Source organism: Emydura macquarii, unplaced genomic scaffold (genome assembly GCF_026122565.2).
Source record: "Emydura macquarii macquarii isolate MOO-44397 ecotype Brisbane River unplaced genomic scaffold, CSIRO-AGI_Emac_v2 contig_3517, whole genome shotgun sequence".
NCBI lineage: Eukaryota > Metazoa > Chordata > Testudines > Chelidae > Emydura > Emydura macquarii.
The window spans coordinates 12,877-33,838 of NW_027133654.1; the positions used below are offsets into that span (position 1 = coordinate 12,877).

At 41.3% G+C, this 20,962-nt stretch overlaps 1 protein-coding gene across 1 annotated transcript in view; it reads left to right on the forward strand.

Annotated features, from left to right (window-relative positions):
- The first annotated feature begins 4,049 nt into the window (after window positions 1-4,049).
- The window catches only part of PLD5 (phospholipase D family member 5), a 33,927-nt gene continuing 17,014 nt past the window's right edge, over window positions 4,050-20,962 (forward strand). Inside the window, exons 1-3 of the mRNA XM_067535873.1 lie at window positions 4,050-4,253; window positions 8,852-8,985; window positions 11,123-11,288. Of these exons, the coding sequence (XP_067391974.1) occupies window positions 4,056-4,253; window positions 8,852-8,985; window positions 11,123-11,288 (498 nt within the window). The 5' untranslated portion in view covers window positions 4,050-4,055. The remainder of the gene's footprint in view (window positions 4,254-8,851; window positions 8,986-11,122; window positions 11,289-20,962) is intronic.

The following is a 20,962-nucleotide window of genomic DNA, read 5'->3' on the forward strand; positions in this document are numbered from 1 at the left end:
TATTTTATTTTTTTTTCCAGGCCGTGAGTTCTCTCTAGTCTGTTCTTTAGCGGGGGTTTTCATTGGTGTATAAGTAACTTCCAAAACACTGGGTAAAGCGACACTGCTCACCCTACTAGCTCTCCCCCTGGAGGATTTTACCATGTCAGTAGATCTCTAAGATGTTGCTTAGCTGCATGTTCCAATCAGATCAAGTCACAGAGTAATCTTCAGATATTTGATTCTTTCAATATAAATCCCTCTCTTTCTACTTCTCCTCTGAAACTATTTTAACAGGTCTTGTCTATAACAATAGCAACCCTCACATTTTAACAAGGGAGTCTTCACCTTAACTGGGCAGCATACTCCTTCATGCAAAATCTATCATTGGCAGACATCCTCAGTGCCCATTCTCCGAAATGCCTGCAAAATCATAGGCTTTGTAATTAACTGGGAAAAGAGCAGCCTCTCCTCACCACAAAGTATTCTGCACATAACTGTAAAAATAGACTCAGTGTAGAGGAGGATGTTTCTGTCACAGGAAAGGATTCTTTGATTACAGAATGGATCCAAAAAAATGAAGAAAGGAGGAGGCTGACTGCTTGATTGCATATAAACATGGATTGCTCGTAATTGTCTTTGAATCAAGGTGTCTGAAGAAATGTTAAAAACAAACAATAATGTTGGCAGTGAGTATGTGCTTTTGAAATGGTTAGCCTCCGGTCTGGAAATTGATTGATTATCACTGGTATGATTGATGAGTGATTAGCAGATACTCTTCTCTATCACAGAACAGCTTTTCTCTTGTCACTAGCGGTATGTCTACTTAGCAAGTGAAGCTGTGATTGTAGCGCCGGTAGCCATACATACCCCTGCTAGCTTTAATCTAGCCAGCACAGGTAATAATAGCAGGATACACCTGGCAGCACAGCCTTCCCCATGGGCTAGCAACCGCTCTGAGGTGCCTGCGAATGTACTCTGGTTTCTAGCGCCTTCCCCACGCTGCTACATCTACATTGCTGTTGTTAACTGTGCGACCACTGCTATAGTCACACCTTTACTTGCAATGTAGATACATCCTCAGTGTAGTCATCCTAGGCACTAGGATGATTTCCTGTTTTCCCGGCTTCCAGAATGTAACGGGAACTACAAAAATTACTTATAGAAAATTGGTCATTATCACAAGGCATCATGTTCATTCTGTACTACCACACAGTGGGGGTAGTCATAGTCACCCAGCTGAGTGGGGGTAGTCCCTCAGCTGGACGATGGAAAGGAATAGAATTTCCTAAGGTTTCTCTCTTCATTTTCCAGCCAGCGAAATCATTACAATGTATGCAAGCCTGCCAAATTGAGGTGTACTCTTAGAACATGATTATGTCTTTGCAAATAATGGAAAGAGGGCACAGAGTGGAGCAGTAAAGAGAGTATTGGTATAATAAAGGACAGAGAGAGCGAATACCAAGAATATAGAAAAAGGAAAATTGTAACAATATATCTGAGACAAAATCGAGTCATGAAAAGCTGATTAAGCCATACAGCCCTGATGTACAGTATAACATATTGTAAGTGAGTCCACTGCAATGGAGATTCTTGAGATTAAAAAGAAAGCAGCACTGGCAACACAAAAGTGGGGTTAGAAATAATTATGTAATTTCGCTCCAGATTAAAGCAAAAACATTTGGAGATAAAACAGAAGGCAGGAGAAATCTCAGACAGGCAAATAGACATATAGGATAGATTAGCCTTTGGTATAATAACTATATCCTATTTGACTAGGATATGTGGGGCAGTTTAGAATAATTTCTTTCTTCTTAATGAAACCAAGTTGTTGTTTGTTGACCCGCAGATTGAACTGTTATAGTAGTCTACATTCTCAAATGCTAATGTCAGCTTTGTGCATGTTCACAGAAGAATTATGAAATATATTTTCCACTTTTCTGAATTAAGTCAAAAGCTGCATGTGTCTTGTTGTTTATGCAATTTGATTATTAAGTAATGTTCCTGTGTGGAAGCCGACTAATACATTATTTTTGGAATGAGACCTGTTGAGGCCTATATGTGATTTTTTCAGAATAGGAGCTGGGAAATGTATGATTTCATTCATCGGGTTTCTTCTTTTAGTCGTCCATTTGGTTTTATTGTTCCTCTCAGCCACCATAGAAATGGAAAGAAGATCAGCTCCCCCCATTATCTTCCTTCCCCATTGAAAAATAAACAAACACATCCGATTCCCCAAGATCCACCTGATGTTCGTGGGAGTCAGGAGAGGCAAGTGTCATCCATGAGCAGACTCTGTTTCTTCTCCTTGCTAAGAGTTTCTGTGTGAGCTGCTTACCACTGGCTTCTTCCCTCAAGGATTTCACAGTGTGGAGGGATGGCCCATGCTGATTCTGTCAGCATTAACTTGAACAGTTCGTTTTGTGGACTTGAAGAGGGACATAATACCTTAGGGCTTGATCTTGCACTGGATTTCAATGGTAGAGTTCCCATTGGCTTCAATGGTACAGGATCAAATCCTTAGGAAAGATGCTGTAACCAGGCCAGTTCCTTTTAAAACTGCCTGGCTCCTGGGGCCACTGCAGAAGGCAAAAGGGCTTTTCTGATGTCGGGGGAAAATGGAGCATACTGCAGAGTTGGCACTTTCCTCCTTGCCACCCACATCCCCTGGGTTATGCTACCCTGTACTTGTCAGAGGGCAGCATGGAGCCTTTTAAGCATTAATCTGGAATGAAGAGATATTGTTTTCCAATCCATGAATAGGTACATGCATGGCTTCTCTCTCTATTTTTGGAGATGTTTAAACGGATGTGGAATGCAGATATTGGGAGGTTGACAACATCTGTGACCCACGGCAGTGAAAAGCTTTCTTGAGCCATTATAAAATAAAGGAGGGGAAAGAAACTATGTGCACTGACACAATTTGACTACAGAAGGGACATGATGCACACTTTTATAGAAGAAATTATATCAACATATTAAGTACTAGAGAGGTGTAGTTAGTGAAATCTTAGCCAAACTAATAGATAGCCAGGAGAGTTACCTTCAGTTAAATGCAGTGGCTAGTGTGGTGCTAATGCTGATCAAAGAAAAAGGCATTTACTGCACTGTAGTATTTACTTTTACCATGGTATTTTTGATATTCTGTAACTTAGAATGGGAAATAACAACAATACTTCATCTTATATAACTTTTTATGCATAGATCTGAAAGTGCTTTTCAATGGAAGAGAATGTATCATCATCCTCATTTCTCAGATGGAGAAACTAAGGCACAGAGAGGTGAAGTGACTTAGTTAAGGTCATGCACCATGTCACTGGCAGAATCAGGCATAGAATCCAGTTTTTCTGCCTCCAAATACAGTGTCCTGTTCACTGGGCCATGCTGTCACTTAAAGCCACAGTAAATTTAACTACTGATAGTGATAGAAGTCCAGTTTTTCATCGTGCCTACCATGTATGAAGCATGAACATCATATCCTTTCTGACATGGGGAATTAACTCGCTGTCCATTAGTGAGATTTCTGCTCTTTCAGCTTTCCCAGTACCTGCAAAACCAAAACTGCTCCTGGAGTTGGACATTGATGCTAGTACACAGTCTGCTATCATGCCACCCAGCAGAGAGTGAATGCTATTATTGTAAACAAGCACACACACACCAAAATAAATAGCAAGAGGAGCAGATCTACAGCAACATCTAAAGAATAAATGGCCTTTATAAATAGTCTCAGAGTGGAGGGAATTCCTGTGACAAATAGGTGTCATTCATTAGAAGTTTCTTCAGTGGTACATCATATTTTATTATGGTGCACAATTCAGAAAAAATACATTGAAGTTTTGCACAGTCACATTTTTTCCTGAATCAAAACTTTAATATTAACTACGTAGCCTATGTATTAGTCTGTAGCATAGTATTGTTGATAATGTTCTCCACTGTTCTTGTCTCAGTCTGGTGTCTATTTCTCTACAGATGCAGGATATACCTGTGCAAAATGTATTTTCTGTGCATACTGTATATTTGTAAAGATGCATGTGCCAGCCAATACACTGTTAATGGTATGAACTTCATTTTCACAGATGAAAGAACTTGGTGTCATCGTGTACAACTGCAGCTGCCTCGTCCTAGATTTACAAAGGATATTTGCCTTGTATAGCTCATTACAATACAAGAATAAAGTGCCTCCAAGCTGGTCTAAGAGATTGTATGGAGTATATGATACTCAAAATAAACTGATGCTGCAGCTGAATGAGACAAAATCGGAGGTCTTTGTGTCGGTGAGTTCTTAAGAGAATGTCTTCCTCATGCTGAAATCCTTAACCCATCAGTGAGTCTCCCCTCTCCAACATGTCCAGCTGCGATCTCATACAAGCATTCCTCCTGGGTTGAGACTGAATATGTAGGACCTATAGGGCAAGAGACATCTAATTTTATATCACCAGCTAACTGTACTCGGTTTTGAAATGATCTCTGCAAGAGGCCTCATCTACACTGAAGAGCATGGGAGCTAGAGTAGACCCAGGATGGATATTGTGCTTCATTTCAGTCAGTGAGGCCCATACTTCATGTTGATTGACTCTTACTCTCTAGTTGTGACTAGAACCATAGATGGGCTATTCTACACCCACCTCACTTTCCTTTGCTCCCCTATCCTCTGTGCTGCAGTTTCTCCTGATAAATCTTCTTTTTCTCGCTTTTGCTTTTTTTCCTATGCCATAGAGGTTGTCAAAGGAGGGGGAATGAGAAGGAAAGAAAGAAAGATGCAGTTTCCAAAACCAGATTCTTTCCTTCTCGAAAGCAGAATTTTCAATATATCATTTCTCATCCAACCCTGAAATGCTGTGCAACTCACCGCAGCTATTTACCAGCACACCTGGCAGCATTGCCAAGTGCCCAGGAAAGGAGCTGCAGAAGAATTCTATAGCCAGTTGAAAGGGCACAGAGAAGTTATGCTAGTAGTATCTAGTTATCCAAGCTAGAATTGGTCAAGACAGCAGGGTTTGCACACCTAATTTTGGGGGGAAAAAATGCCAAGAGATCTTTAATGTTGGTCAGAACTTTATTTTTATGTCTCATCAATTTAACAATGCCGTAACAGACGATTTGCATTTCACATCTGTACACAGACATGAATGTTAGTGATAGTTTTACAACGTTTTTCTGCTATTGTGCCAGTGTCGTGAGTCTAGGAATGCCAACATGTCTCTTACCCTCCTCTACCCCTCCTGTGGAAAATAAACATGGTAGATAAGTATATTAACTTTACTCTGCCAATTTATCCTGTGCTCAAAATGCCTCTGGATCAACAGTCGTTATCATCTAACTGTCTCCAAGAGAGACTGCAGCAATTCTGAATTCTGTAGCAAGTTTGTCTTTTTGCTATTACCTTGTACCCTAAGCATTTCTAGAGAGAAAATAATCTGTTATCTTCAGAGAAAATCAAATTGCGAATACAATATCCTGAGAAAACAGATTCAGATAATAGAAATAAATCACCTGTTATATTTTTTTTATTTTGTACCTTGTTTCCTGAATCTAAATTCATTGTTTTAAAATGTTCTTCTTTTCCAATCTTTCTTGCTGTGTAAGATCTGAACATCACAGTAAATCGATGATTCTCCATTCAGGAATCATCATGGTACAGTTGCTTAGCAACCGAACCTAATCTTCCTGAGTGGCTGAGAGAGAGAAAAGAAAATGCAGTTGCTTTTTTTCTCAATCCTGGAAGATCATCCTGAATTGCCAGTGTTTTTAATTACTCTATTATGTATTTTCTTTGTATTTATTATTATTTGTACTAAAATAACACTTAAGAACATCAATCAAGGATCAGGGCCCCACTGTACTTGTTACTGTACTGACAGAAAACAAAGACGACAGCTCCTCTATCAGAGGAATCACATTAGGTTAACTGTCAAGATGCAATATATGGACAAAGCAGACAGACAGAGTGGGGAAAGGTTGGAAGGTGAGATAACAAAATGAAGAGTTTAGCATGTTCAGCACTTGCCTAACAAATGCCTAATGGGAGTGTTTTGTAGACAACACAAATGAGGGTGGTTTAAAGATCAGACTCATACATAGAAACAACGAGAGTCCTGTAGCACTTTAAAGACTAACAAGTTTTTTTGTAGAAGTATGGCAACTTTCAAGTCAGCTACAGTATGTCCTGGGAGATTACCAGTCGGAGAGCACTTCAATCTCCCAGGACATACTGTAGCTGACTTGAAAGTTGCCATACTTCTACAAAAAAACTTCAAAAACAGACTTCAGTGAGAAACTGCAGAGCTGGAACTCATCTGCAAACTTGACACAACCAAACTGGGTCTAAATAGGGACTTGGAATGGTTCTCTCATTACAAGAAGTAATTGTCACTGTTCACACATTCTCACCTCCTAATCAATGGCTGTGAATAGGCCTTAACTACTCTGACTGAATGGACTTTGCTTATACCTACCTTCCCCATTGTTGTTCCTTACCCTTGGATGTATACCTCCTATCTGATTTCTATTCCTTACAACTGACAAAGTGGGTTACAGCCCAGGAAAGCTTATGCCTGCAGAAATTAAATTTGTTAGTCTTTAAAGTGCTACAGGACTCTTGTTGGTTTTGCTGTATACAGACTAACGCAGCTAGCCCTCTGGAACTTTTCTACATAGAAAAAGCATGTTTCATCAATAGTGATTTTCTTAGCAAAATGTTACCTTGCATAGAACAGTAAATAATTAAGGTGGTAAACACTAATTGTTACCAGATTTGCCCTTCACCTTGGGGTATGCTCATTTATTAGGGTTACCTTCCTGGAAGGGGGGGTGTGATTCTACTAATGTACTGCTTGTGTTACTTGTGTGCTTATAGGGCTACAAGCCCCCTCCCAATGGAGTTATCCTGCAGGACCTAAGGTTTTCAGGGCTGGGTTCCTCCAGCACCAGATTCAAATAAACCCCCCACAGATACACACACATATACACAGTTCAGCTCAACTTAGTGCGTCTGAGCAGACCGAGCTATCAGCACTCTCAGCTGACCCCTTATATGTCTCTGAACTCAGCAGGCTGGGTGACACCACACTCTCAGTGGCTACCCTTATATGCCCCTGTGCAACACACCAGAATAGAGCAGGCTGGGTCCAAACAGCACCTTTTTGGCTACTCCCCTTAATTGCCCCTTGGATTCAATCATCTGGGTCAAACAGCACTTGAGCTGCACCCTCATTTGCCCCTGGACTCTATAGGCTAGGCAGAGTAGCACTTCCTGGCTGTCCCCTTCATATATGCACCTTTACACCACAATTGTTCTAGCAGTAACCCCCTTGATGAGCAAACCCCACAGGATTTTTGGGCACTCCCGAGATCTTTGGCTTAGGTAAGAGAAGCTTTACTACAGAGCAAGATAGGGACCAAGGACACAAAGGAAGAAAATAAAGTTTGGAGAGATAGAGAGAGAAAGTGGCAACCAGCTTGGTTATAACAGTTATTTTATTGCTAGGTATGTAAAACTTATGATACTAATAGTAATACCATACAAGGAGAGAAAAACAATCAAACACTTACAGTACTACACAATTACAGTTGGGGGTATTGGAGAAAGCTATCCCAGGTTTGATTACAAAAGTAGAAAGTTATACCTGGACTAAGAGAGGGAGAGAGAGAGAGGGAGAGATAAGTTGTGTTGGGGGAAAACGGGGGGGGAGGGGGGGGTTGATCTCACCACTCCATGCAGTTCAGAGGTTCCCAGGAAGAGGCTTGTCAGTTCAGGGTCTGGAGGGCTTTGAGTCTGGCAGAGCCCCCAACACGATCAGTCAGGAAGAGAAGACAGGTTACAGTGGAACTGATGCAGAGTTTGGATCCAAGCATCAGAACAGAGGTTTGAGCTTTGATAGGGGATTTGTAGATGCCAGGTTTGTTTATGGATAAACAATGTCTGGACAAAAGGAGCTGATCATTCCTGGAAGGGCGTCTTTTCTTGAGAGAGGGCTCACAATGCAACCAGGTTTCAGTGTTTTGCATACCAATAACTAGAATGGTCTGATAACTGCGGAGCTGGGTGTGTACAGGTGTGAGTTCAGTTACATTGAGAGCAGAGATTTCCCAAAATGCAGTGCTTCCCTGCTTCAGCAATCCCAGAGTTCAGTGCGTGTTCCATCTTCGATGTAGATGAGGCTTCTGTTCTTCATTCATGTGCTAACTGAGATGCTTATGAGGCATGGGGAGTTGTCTCACCCTTGATGGGAGGGTTCCAATTGTGTCTCTTGTATGAGGCATGGGGAGTTGTCTCACCTTTGATGGGAGGGTTTCAGTTGTGTCCCCTGCCCTTTCATATTGAAATGCCTTTGGTTTCTGGTTCAAGCAGCCTTTGGTTTCTGGTTCAAGCATGGGCTTGTGGGGGGGGGGTAATTCAGGTGAGCCAGAGAGAGAGAGAGTTGGGGTTTTGCGCCCTGGTTCCCCAAGAACACAGAGCTGCTAGGTAACACTAATTCATACTATTTAAAAATGATATGCCAGATTAGTGTTGTGGCCAGGATACATCTTCTTCTGTGTAATGTAGTGCTGTGAATCATTAAAGCAACATTCTGTGATGCATCATGTAATGCCTTCCTCTCAAGTACTTTGATAGCAATGGCTATTTTCATGGGTTTGAGCAGAAATTACACACAGAAACTGCACAGAATTATAGCTGTCTAGGAAGATTTTTAAATGGCAGTTAGGTGCCTGATTCCCCAATGTGCCTTTGAAATTACGGCTGTATAGTTTAACATACCCATGGTTAATATTCTCTACTACATTTTGTAATTTTGTTTATAAATGTCCCCTCATGATGACAAACACCTGTCCTTTTATTTTAAATGTAACATTTGACCTTTTGTCTTCACAGAATTCTCCCAAACTCTTTTGTCCAAAAGACAGAGTCTTGGATATTGAAGCTATCTACAATGTTATAGATGGTGCCGAGAAGTTTGTTTATATCGCTGTCATGGATTACCTCCCTATTGTCATTGACACGAAAAGGTTAGTAAGTGTCCACATTGTATTAGCACATTGCTGCAGTGAGGGAAAACTCTTGCTGGTGAAAATAAATCAGCAGGCATTTAGTTACTCACTATGGATCAATTTCTTAGGGCCCAATTCTGCTCTCATTGAAATCAATGAGAGTTCTACCATTGACTTAACTGGGAGCAGAATTGGGACCTAAGAAGGAATTTCCAAGTTCTGGGTCTTAAGTTGTGGTTCACCCTATTGAAGGAGATCAGAATGTGTCTAGTCTGCCCATCTACAAGTGACTTAGACCCAGGAAAGCAACCATAGAGCTCACTTTTGTTTCTTATTTCTTATGTTACTGCATTCAGCACCTAGATACAATGACTATTGGCACTCTATGAATACCAGATAGTATGTGTGTGTGAAAGAGAGAGCGAACATATTGAAAGATCTAATACACAGTATGGAAGCTGTCATAATTTTATTTTTTATAAACAGATTTTTTTTCTAACTCAGCACAGATTGCACTTCAAGCCATATTACATTATAGCCAGCTCAGAGGGAAAAAAGTAAAAAATAATTATGCACAATGTATTTATGGCCTAGATTTTCAAAAGTGCTCAGAACCTAAAACTGGAGCCAGATCATAATAAAATCACTCAGCTCCCGCTTGGGTACCTGAATGAAGTGGCTAACCTGAGAACTACCAAGTATCCAGTACCTCCCATTGTTGTCAGTGGCAGTTGCTGGGAGCTGAGTCTTTTGGAAATCTGGCCACTTAATTCAGGTGGCTTAATGATAGCTGCTGGCTGCTGAGCTACTTTGCAAATCTTTCCTACATATGCCTTTTTTCACCATGGCATAACTGAAAACTGGACAAATGGGTTATCTGTAACTCGTCCAAATCCTGAGATCTGACATGAAAAATTTGAGACCCACAAGAACATTTTTGAAGAAAGTTCCTGTATAAAGCATAATACTGGTTTAGAATGGAATAGATCTTTTATAACTTTAATGGTATTGTTGCTCTGTTGGGGAGTATTTTTCCCATTGTGTAGAAGAACCAGCTGATCTATCCCCTTAGCCTGATTAATCCAGAGATCCTTGTGGATTTGGAGGGGAAATCCACTTGAGGCACAGAGAGGTCCCTTGCAGTTTTTCTGGCAGCATGGCTTTAAAGTTGATGCATTGCCATAGCTTCTCCATCTGCACTAATCTCCCCAACCTCCCATTAAGGGAGTTTCTCTGGCACAGGGGAGCTCTGTGGGAAGTTTAACACAGCCTCGGGCTGTGTTCTACGACCTCCCAAAATTGATGGTAAAAGTGAGCTGCACATCTTCCTTGGGTCTCTTGCCAAACTCTCATGCTCCTGGCCTATTCCCTCTACAGGAATGGGATCTCTAGACCCATGGAGAGTGCTCTGGGCCAAGGACAGTAGGAACAGTGCCACAGAGACAGCTCTCCCATTGGGTAATAATTTACCTACTCCCCAGCAATTGGGCAGTGACGGTGAGGGGGAGACCTCTCATGTGAGCAACCTCCCCTCTTCCCTCCCTCCAGCCAAAGAATATAGGAACCCTACCCTGGAGGAGCTCTCATCCCCTCCCCCTACCCTGACAGGAGCTTCTTGAGATTATTATAGTCCTAGGCCCGAGGTCCCAGAATGAGGAAAAGAGAGGCTGACAATCAGGGGTTAAAATAAGGAGGTGGCAGCTCCCTCTGCTTAAAACTGAGAAGAGCTTCTCACTCTCTCTCTGGCTTGGGTAAGCAACACTCTCCGATAGCTCCCCCTCCTCTTTGGTCCTGTGAGAGCTGCCCATCCTGTTCCAACCTACTTGAACACTGTTGATGACAGGTGCATCACTCCTCTGGGTGTGGGAGGACTAGAAGTTCATTTTGCATCCCTGTGGGCACCTCTGCAACCACCCACCCAGAGAGAGGTTGTGCATACTCACTCGCGGGCTGCAGGGCCTCATAGCCCCAAGGCTGGTTGGTTTTGTGCAGAGCAGGGTGACACAGTGGTAACAGTCTAGCATGGCTCTTCCTCCACCTCAGTTTGAGTCCCCAAATGCTGTTCACATTTTGTTTCGTGTCGGGCTAGGTCTGCCTTGGTAAAAATCTGATTGATTGCTTTTTTACCTGAATGTATTGTGTGCTTTCTCCACAGGTACTGGCCATATTTAGATGGGAAGATAAGAGAAACACTAGTGTTACGAAGCATTAAAGTCCGGCTCCTTATAAGTTTCTCAAAAGACACAAATCCCCTTACATTTAACTTTGTTTCATCTCTTAAAGCTATTTGCACTGAGGTTCACAGCTGTAATTTAAAAGTTGTAAGTATACACTGTATTGGTTCAGAATGAGTCTACGATGTTTTCAGTGCACAAAAATATCCTAAAAATAAGTATATTAAAATTATTCGTGATACTGTGAAAGTCTTAAAATTTCATTGAAAACCACCTGAAATGTGTAACTTTAGGGACCAAATTTATCCCTGGTGTAAGCACAACTCCTTTGACTGACTGCGATAGACTTTAATGAACTAGTAGCAAAGGTAAACGCATCATTAACCCCAATTCAGTCCCCTTCTGCAAGTGAAATATTTTGTATTGCCCTCTATGGTGTTCATTGTAATTTATGATCACTGTGGCCAAGTTACTTTCTAGATTTCAGTGGCGTTACACGCCCTTACAAGTTTGAATTTGGGTAACAGAATACATGCAATAATCCTATAAAGCAAGTTCTCAGGGGCAGGGACTCTCTCTTTTATCTGTTTGTACAGTGGCATTGTTCTGCTAAGCCAAACTGAGGATGATCATAATAATTAACACTTACATAGTGTGGTGTTTTTAATCTTCAAAACACTTTACAAAACACTAACTAGTCCTAACCTGACCGCCTGGGTGGTAGATCAGTATCATCCCCTTTTTACAGATAATAAAATTGAGGAAGAAAAGTTAAATGACTGGCCCATGACTTCACATGTCACAGTAGGGTTAGGAGTCAGGAGATCCTGGCTCCCAGTCCTGTGTTCACAGCACTAGATCTGGTCTCTCCTGGAGAAGTAGAACCAAGTGAATCACAGATTTATGTCTTTGTTTAAATTGACCATTAGCTAGAAGTGAATCTGACATCACTGGTTATCTGATTGTGCAATAATGTGATCTGACAGTCAAATACACTAGCACCTTTTTTTCCTTCTTTTTCATAATAAATAAATGCATTAATTAATAACCGGTGCCAGGATTACAAGTCTCCTTACCATATAATCCCTAATGTGAGGTAGGCTCTCCTCAGCCTACGCCCCAGGACTGTATCTGAGTCCTAGCACCCATCCTCCCCTTAAGCTGCCTGCATGGGGGATAGAGGGTTCAACAGGGTTTGGTCCTCGGCCTGCAAGGACCACAAGGTCTGACCTCAGCTCACAAAATCCCAGTTCTTTTACCTCTGGGAACCGTTAATTTTATTCTTTTAACCATATTGGAAACCAGCCATAAATTGTGATGAGTAAGTAATACCACCCCTGTACCTGCATATTAGTTACCATGCATGTTCACACTTAACCCACTGTGGCTTGCAGGTGCTGCAAGGAAGGCAAAAAAACACCCTGGTCCTCTGCCAATTGGCCCATTGGAGGAAAATTCCTTCCTGACTCCTCTAAACAGGCAATCAGCTAGACCCAGAACATCTGTCAGGCCTGATTCCCATTCCTTGTTCAGGTAGGCTGCTAAAATGGAGCTGAAAGAGGCTCCACACAGCCCCTGTGCTGGGCTAAATCCTGGGAACTGGAGAATGCTGGCCAATCAGCACCCCTCTCCCTCAGCTGGCCGATGGATGCCAGAGACTCCCAGGGGAGGAGCTACCTGTTGTCCCTTGAAAGGGCCTCCCTCCCTGGCTTCTGGGACTGTCCCCCTTTCACTGCCAGCCCCATCAATTCCCCCGCCCTTTGATGCAGGTGGGTGGCATTTATTGCTGTGTTTTCGTGCCTATCTGCACATGCACCTAGTATGCAATAGGAGGAATATATAACAACAGTAATAAACATCCATTTATACTAGAGCTGATTACACAGGTGAAGAGGTGTGCAGAGTATTCCCTTTGCTTTCTAACTGCATATCTACTCTTTCGATATCCCTTTATTGTGACTTTCTACAGCCTACCCCACAATATATTGCACTGGTCTCTCTCACACACACCAGCTTTTCTACTTCTGCCCTCACCCTGCTGTCCCAGCAGCACTTCTCACTATAGTAGCAAAGTTAAGAAAAAGGCTGAACCGCTGGGATAGTAGAAGTTCCTAGGAGTTTATGTTAGTTAACAGCCCACAGGTCTACTAGATTATTACACATTCAGTTGGTATCAGTAAGGTTGTGGAACCTTAATAATACAGTTCTTTCAAATGTTATCTCTTCCAGGGCTCAACCACTGAGTAAGTACTTGAAGGGAAAATGTAGGGAATTCCTTTTTTCTCTTTTTTTTTTCCCCCTGAACAATGAGAGCACAGACTGTTGTACAGTATTTGTTAATTCGTATAGTTCCTGGGTTGGTATATTTCCTCTCTTTCTCAGAATGGCTAATGTACCCTTAGACTCTTTGCCTAAGCAGAATTTGCTGTAACAGCCTAAGGAAAACTAATTGCAGAATACCAGTGTAAACACTGCACATCTTTTGTTTCATGCACTGAATGATACTTGTATAGTCAAATATAAAATTATGAACACAACAAGCAGGGGTGGCTTTATGTGATATACTCCTTGTATGTTGTTGGTTTTTTTATTCCTGGGGATAACATTCCTGGGGATAACCTGAAACATTGCATACAGACGATTTTCAGTCTGAAACACATATGGTAATGTAATTGTTAACACAATAATTACAACCCCCAGATTTTAATCCAGTTACAGAGATGGGATAAAGTAATTCCAATTAGCCTTATGCTCTCCATCAAAAGGACTTTTGCATATTGGGTTGTGTTACTGAATTTTAACTAATGACAGACTAACCTAAGGAGGTTGTTTTGCAGTGATTAACACCCTGAAACTCAGATGCTCATCCAAACCTATTTGGGCTCATACTTCCTTAAATAATGCTTGCTTGCTTATTTCCTTTGTACATTTTTGTTTCTAGCCAGAATCAGAAAGGATAATGTAGAAAAATGAAATAAAAAAATAAGGAGAACAACAGTTAAACTTATTGAACCTCTGGAAAAATATGTTTTTCACTTAGTTTTAGTTTTGGGTAAAGGTTCCGTTTAGTTCTTTTTTTATTTTGACTGGTTTCCCTGTCTGTAGTGTCGTACGAGGCCAGGCCCCCAGGTGCGGGTTGGGGAGGGGCGCCAGCCATGCCCTTCTCGGAGGAGCTGCCCCCCCGCTGTTGCAGGTGGCCAGGGGCCACCGAGCTTTGAGATCCCCAGTGGCCACGCTGAGCTCCCCAGTGGCCAACTGAACTCAGTTCAGGCCTGCTGGCGGCGAAGCACTCCCACAAGCAAGCATCGTCCTGGACCCTCTACCCCCGTGCTGGGTGCAACGAGGCAGCCACAGGAATAAGGACCCATCATGCCCCCTTCCCCACCGCCAGGCAGCCCTGGGGCATCTGCTCCTGCTCCCAGCCACGCCCGCCGCCTCCACAGCGGGCGGAGCGAGAGAGGGAAATGGGCCCGCAGACACCTCCCCACGGGGCACTGCTGCCACTGCAGCCATCGGGGGTGCGGCGCCAATACAAGTATTGGCCTCCAGGCGCCGGTGACCCACAGTACACTACTGCTTGTCTGTCAGTCTGATATGGCACCGTGTTACCCTGGACATAGTCTATTGAAAGGAATGAAGTCCCTAAATCCCAAATAAAAAAGTTTACAGTGTGAGCTTACAGTCTGAATAAGCGGTGTTGAGATGTGCATGTTCTCTTTCAAGAATGTTTAACAATGAACAGGAGCCAGGAAATTCAGAGTGAAGTTGCATCTACAAGAAAACTAAGCAGACTAGATGATCATAGTGATCCCTTCTAGCTTTTATAGTCTATGGAAATTCATAGTTAAGGTAACCATACTACTTTAACTCTTCCCCCATAGAAATGCCAGCTTCCCATGCCATCCTTCATTCCGGCTGGGTTGAGTATCAAAAATGTGCACCCTACAGCACGTTTTATAATTTGTTTTCTGCATATAGCTCTTGTATACTGTGTGATGCTTGTTACCCTGCTGACCTTGGTTCTTTTCATGTAAGGGCTAAAATGTCATGATCTGGGAGGTGTGACTATATAGACACACTAGGTCTGTGTCATCTAATTTAATATAATTATCTGGTACATTAAATCACGGGGCCTGAAGCCATGAGGTGCTTAACACCCTCAGATCCTTGAAGGGTTAGGCCTTTCACACAAAATGGTGAACAACTGCTTTCACTATTCTTTTTGTCTTATGAGACATTTGTGAACTCCATTTTTTCCAATGAATTGTACGTGGTTAAGCATGAGGCCTTGTCTACACTAGCATTTCTGTCAGCAAAACTTTTGTCGCTCAGGAGTGTAAAAAAAACCACACCCCTGAGCGACATAAATTTTGCTGGTATTAGCGGGAGAGCATCTCCTACCGACATATCTATCACCGCTCATTTTGGTCATTTTTATGATTTCGGTGGGAGAGCTGTCTCCTGTGGACATAACGCAGCTACACACAAGCGCTCTTACAGCGGCACCGATACAGCTGAGCCACTGTAAGGTTTAAGTGTAGACTAGCCCTAAGGCATTCTAGTTTTTGTGATCACTGATAACCTTTTCCTAATCCCCAAATAACTCAAAAAATAGACAAATATAATTTTCCCAAATGTAATCAAAAATTCCTCTTTTGGATGAACAACCATGATGAGAAAGTTAATATTGGGTGGTAATGTTTTATTTTTAAAAACTATAACCTCTTGAAATAGGCCTGCAAACTGAGCTTTAAGTGAAAGTGGTACTGAATGCCTTTGAGCAACTGACTTGTTTTAATTAAGAAAGTTTCAGTTGTGTTATTCCTTTTGTGAGAGGAGAGAGATTTTGCTAACAATAGGCAGGATATCTGTTTTGCTTGAAGTGAACATTACATCTTCAAGCCATTTATATTTGTCCTGCTGGATTCACACTTTCCAGCCCTACCTGTGATGCTACACGCAGTAGCCTAACACAAGTTTTGTCCAATTCAGCCAGTGTGGACGTTGAGATTAGGGATGGAAATATATTAGTCATTTGGCATTTTTAAGATATTACTTTGATGGCTGACCTCAGGAAGAGCCCACAATTTGCTGTTGGCAAGAGGCCATGTAATTCTACTGTAAGTAATGTAACTGTGCAAGGAAACAAACAAATAAAAAATCATCTGGCATTCAGACCTTGTCATTTGGAAAGATAAAATATCCATTTGCTCCTCTTCATGAAATCATCTTTACAATGACACTTGTGTTCACATAATGGGATGTTCAGACCTTAGAAGAATTAAAAGGAGTTAACACAGGATATGGCTATGTATGTTGATAAATGCACAGTTTTGTGCCAAAGTTCTATCCATTAAAGATGCACTATGGCTCCCACTCAGTTCCTATTTTGTTGTGCAAAGAAAAAACCAAGCCTGTTTTGGGGTTTGTTTTTTTGATTTTTAACCCAGAAGCTCAAAGCAGTTCCATCAGCCTATGGACTCTAAGAATGCAGCTTCCCTTTACTTGGAGGTGGTGAAGTAGCAACACTCAGTACAGACACAAGTTGCTCAGTATCAATTCTGTTTCCACCAGGACAAACTGTTTCAGCATCAAACCCTCCTTTATTCCCTTGGCCTGGGAGTACCCCAATCTCAATTATCTCATCCCAAAAGGACCTCGCCTACCCCACAAAGATTGCTGAAACATTTTAAGCATCATCTGTGCTTCCTTTCTGTTTGAGGTTGAGAAGGAATTCTCTAGTGGTTTCCTCCTCAGAATGTTTTCACCCAGCACAGAATCAAATCAAGGTCCTCTGGCCAGAGTGTGAATTGGCCCCATAGAGATTATCACTCTAATCCTGCCTGCCAACCCTTTTACTGCATGTGTACCTCCCCCGTCAACATTGGTTGACCACTTTCTAGGTTTGATTTGATCTGTATCAGGCCTGGCTATAGCCAGTATAATCTCTTATGTGTTCTGCATTTGTCCCCGAAGCTATCTACCTAAAAGACTCTTTGACAGAACCAAATATGTTGGATACTGCTTCATTATCCTTTACTATTGCCATATTGAAGTATTAGAGAGACAAGGTGGGTGAGGTAATATCTTTTATTGGACCAGCTTCTGTTGGTGAGAGACAAACTTTTGAGCCACACAGGTATGAGAAAGAAGAGCTCTGCGTGGCTCAAAAGCTTGTCTCACCAACAGAAGTTGGTCCAGTAAAAGATATTACCTCACCCATCTTGTTTCTCTGATATCCTGGGACCGAAATGGTTACCTGTACACCACTTACATATTGGAGTGTGGCAGATAATTTCTAGAACCTATCTCAGTACAAATATTGCTAAACTATCTGTGGTTGCTGGTCAGATCCAGGCTTCAGGGGCCATCTTGAAAGGGTCATCTGGCAGCTAATTGCAACATTCATCAACACAGTGCAGTGGGATTTATGCTCATTGTTTGAAGCATTTAAAGACTTTCTTCATCTATATCTTCTGGTGAAATCTATTGTGACTTCCTGGGAACTTAATCTGGCCTTTAGCTCTGAGGTGGTACTGAGCATTCTCTCTGTCAGGTGCTTGGCAGACTGGTTTTTGCCCACATGCTCAGGGTCTAACTAATTTCCATAGGTAGGGTTGGGAAGGAACTTTCCCCCAGAACAGATTGGCAGGGAAGTTGGAGGTTTTTTGCTTTCTTCTGTAGTGTGTGGCTGTGGGTCACTTGCCAGGATTATCTGAATATATCTCACTTACTCATTTCCTTGTCATTGTAGGAGCACTGGTGCACCTCAGTCCCTCCAATTCTCTCCCTGTGGCACATAATAGTTTAGTCTCCCGTGAGCTGTAATTCTTTGTTGTTGGGTTTAGTGTGTGGGTGGTGGGTGGCCCATAACATACAAGAGATCAGACCAGATGATCTGGTGGCCCCTTCAGTCCTTAATCTCTGACTTGATGACTCTACACAGACTGAGCCCATTTGTAACCCTATTGAGGGATGGTTCTTTGTATAAATGCAGCACACACATAAGCACAATACAGAGCAGCAACCTTAGTTCAAATGAACTATTTTGATGCCTGATTCTCTTTTCTTTTCCATGAAAGTATTTATGGACATCAACTTATCACGGGGGGTACATCCAGGTGTACCTGATACTGTATATTCAGAAGTGAGTGCGCATTTTTGGCATGATATATACCATGTTGAGTAATAGCTAAGTGGGTAATTTTGACTTTTAAGTCATGCAGTACATTCAGTAAACACAAATTCAGCACAAAAAAGCTCTTCACTTTTTTTTTATGAAAGACATACATATGTAATGAAGAACATTTTGCAGCTTTGAGGAGAAAAAAATAGAAAAATTATTTGTATGGCTGAGAGTGCTAAAATAGCTATGTGCCGCTCATCCAAAGTTACATATTTATTTAAGCCAAGTCTCTCTATTTGAGCATGTGTTCTTGCAGTTTTTAATATACTAGTGGTATTTACATTACAGTTAGCATAATAAATTTTGCAGTATTTGTTACCCTAAGAAAAAGATTTCCATGCAAGTGGTTTTAACTATTCTAGATACAATATTTACATTCAGACTAATATTAAATGAGCTCCCCTCTCTGTTGGCCTGATCCAAAGTTCATTAATGTAAGTGGAAAGACTCCTGTTGATTTCAGTGGGCTTTGGATCAAGTCCTATATGCTCTTCATGGGAGCCATGTGTTTTGCTAGTTTACAAGTAAATGGTTCTTTTCCTAGATTCTAGACCTGAATTTTGAGAGTCAAACTGGCTTCTCATCATCTCATCGGTCATCACAAGGAATAAAGGAAAAAAATCTGTAGGCTAACTTCTGTTCTAAATTACATGTACCTCTGCAAGACCATTGACGACAATGAGAGCAGAATTGGATCATGCAATTGTAACTTAATTATTTCATTGGTACATTAGTCAGAATTACATAGAATCCAGTTCATTTTCACATTTTGGTGCTGGCTCTGAAGTGCTATGTGTAAAAGTAAAATGCTATTGTACTTACTAAAGTTGAGTAGTTATGACTTTTAACTATTCCACAAAGTTAATTCCCTGACCTCTTTCAAGGCCATCTGGAAAGCCTGTTTCTCTCATGATGCTTATAGAGGATAGTAAGGTGGATGGTGTCATGAACAGAGCAGTGTTTGACCCTTAGGAAACTCACGTTTGAGGCCCAGTTTGGCTACAGACCACGCAGGAAATCTGTGACCTTATATAAATTGCTTAATGTGCCCTGTGCCTGAATTCTCCATCTGTAAAATAGGGATGATGAGGATACCTTGCAGATGTGTTGGGAGGATAAAATGCAGTCATGCTAGTGGGATGCTAAGAGAATTATATGAGAGATATCTAAGTATCTGGATAGATAAAAGTTACCAACTGCTAATGGTTAAGTAAATGGCAAATAGGGATTATTGATACTTGTTTCATTTATTGACTACAATTAAAATAAAATTATGTGGGCATAGCAAGTCTATATGATCATGTATTTCTGTCACTGTTGCTTCTGTTCCTTCCAGTTGTTTCTTACACTCACCTTGTTGCATCTTTTCTTAGATGTAAACTGTTTGGGCTGAGGACCATGTCTTCCTATGTATTTTCTGCATTTCCCAGGCAGACTGGGGATGCAACATCACTGTACAGTGAAGCATTGGAACAAATTTGACATTAAGGTGTATATATAATAATGTGTACAGGGATTAAGAAAGTACAGTTTTTGCATGGTCATTTTTCTGACATTAAACATACTGTGAGAAGCCCAACCTCAATGCCAACATGTCTATAAATGTTTTTTCTTATTCATAATGCTAAAATACACTTACTGTCCCCTCGCAACTTTATTTCTTCCTCTCCTCATGTTTGTCTTTTTAACAGAGTTTACTTTATATTGCATTAATAATGTTGATTTATTAGAAAACTACCTTGATTTACATATACGTCAATATCAAATTTGTTCAGATGCTCAATGGTATAGTGACATCACATCTTTAAGCATAAAGAAATACTTCATACTGGTAATGACTACGATTAATGATGTTCACATTAAGCATGGAATTTTCAAAAGCACTCAACATTGACCTAACTTCTGCTACTGAAATCAATGGATGGTTTACCCTTGACTTCAATGAAGAAGATAGGCCAGCACTAAATGCTTTTGAAAAATCCCACCTACACATTCTAAATTCTTTGAAACAGTTACCTTTTTCTTCAAGCTGTCTCTAAAACACCCCACTGATGCTATATTGTAATAGGTAATAATATATGGTTGTAGGATTCTCAAATTAATGTTTTAGTAGATACATATAGTGAGGTGTTCTAGATTCCGTGTTATGGGCAACCTCTCCTTTTTCTTAAGTAATAAATGAATGAAATGTATTAATTGTTTAGCCCATTCACTACATTAACTAATTCTTAAGGACTGAATGTTGCTAGTTGACATGTGTAATTGTTTCCTTAGCACATTGGCATGGTAATGTAGACAGTTAGGACCAGATTTTCAAATGATTGTGGCCTCAGTGTACGGTAGCAATGTAAATGCAAAAATGCAACTGCAAATGTGTGCAGTTACTGCAGTTGTGCATGAAAATCAGATCAATGCACATGGAAATAAAGTGAATAGACACCTGGACGTTAACAGGAGCATTTGTCTAATTTCTACTCTCAGTTAAGGGTGTACACGGGCATAACGATTTCTTCTTCTTCAAGTGTTGGTCCCTACATGTATTCCAGATGTGGGTACACATGTGCGCTATGTACCGGAACCAAGTTTTTCAGCAGCCGTGTCTGTTGACCCACATGGTCGTCTTAATCACCACATG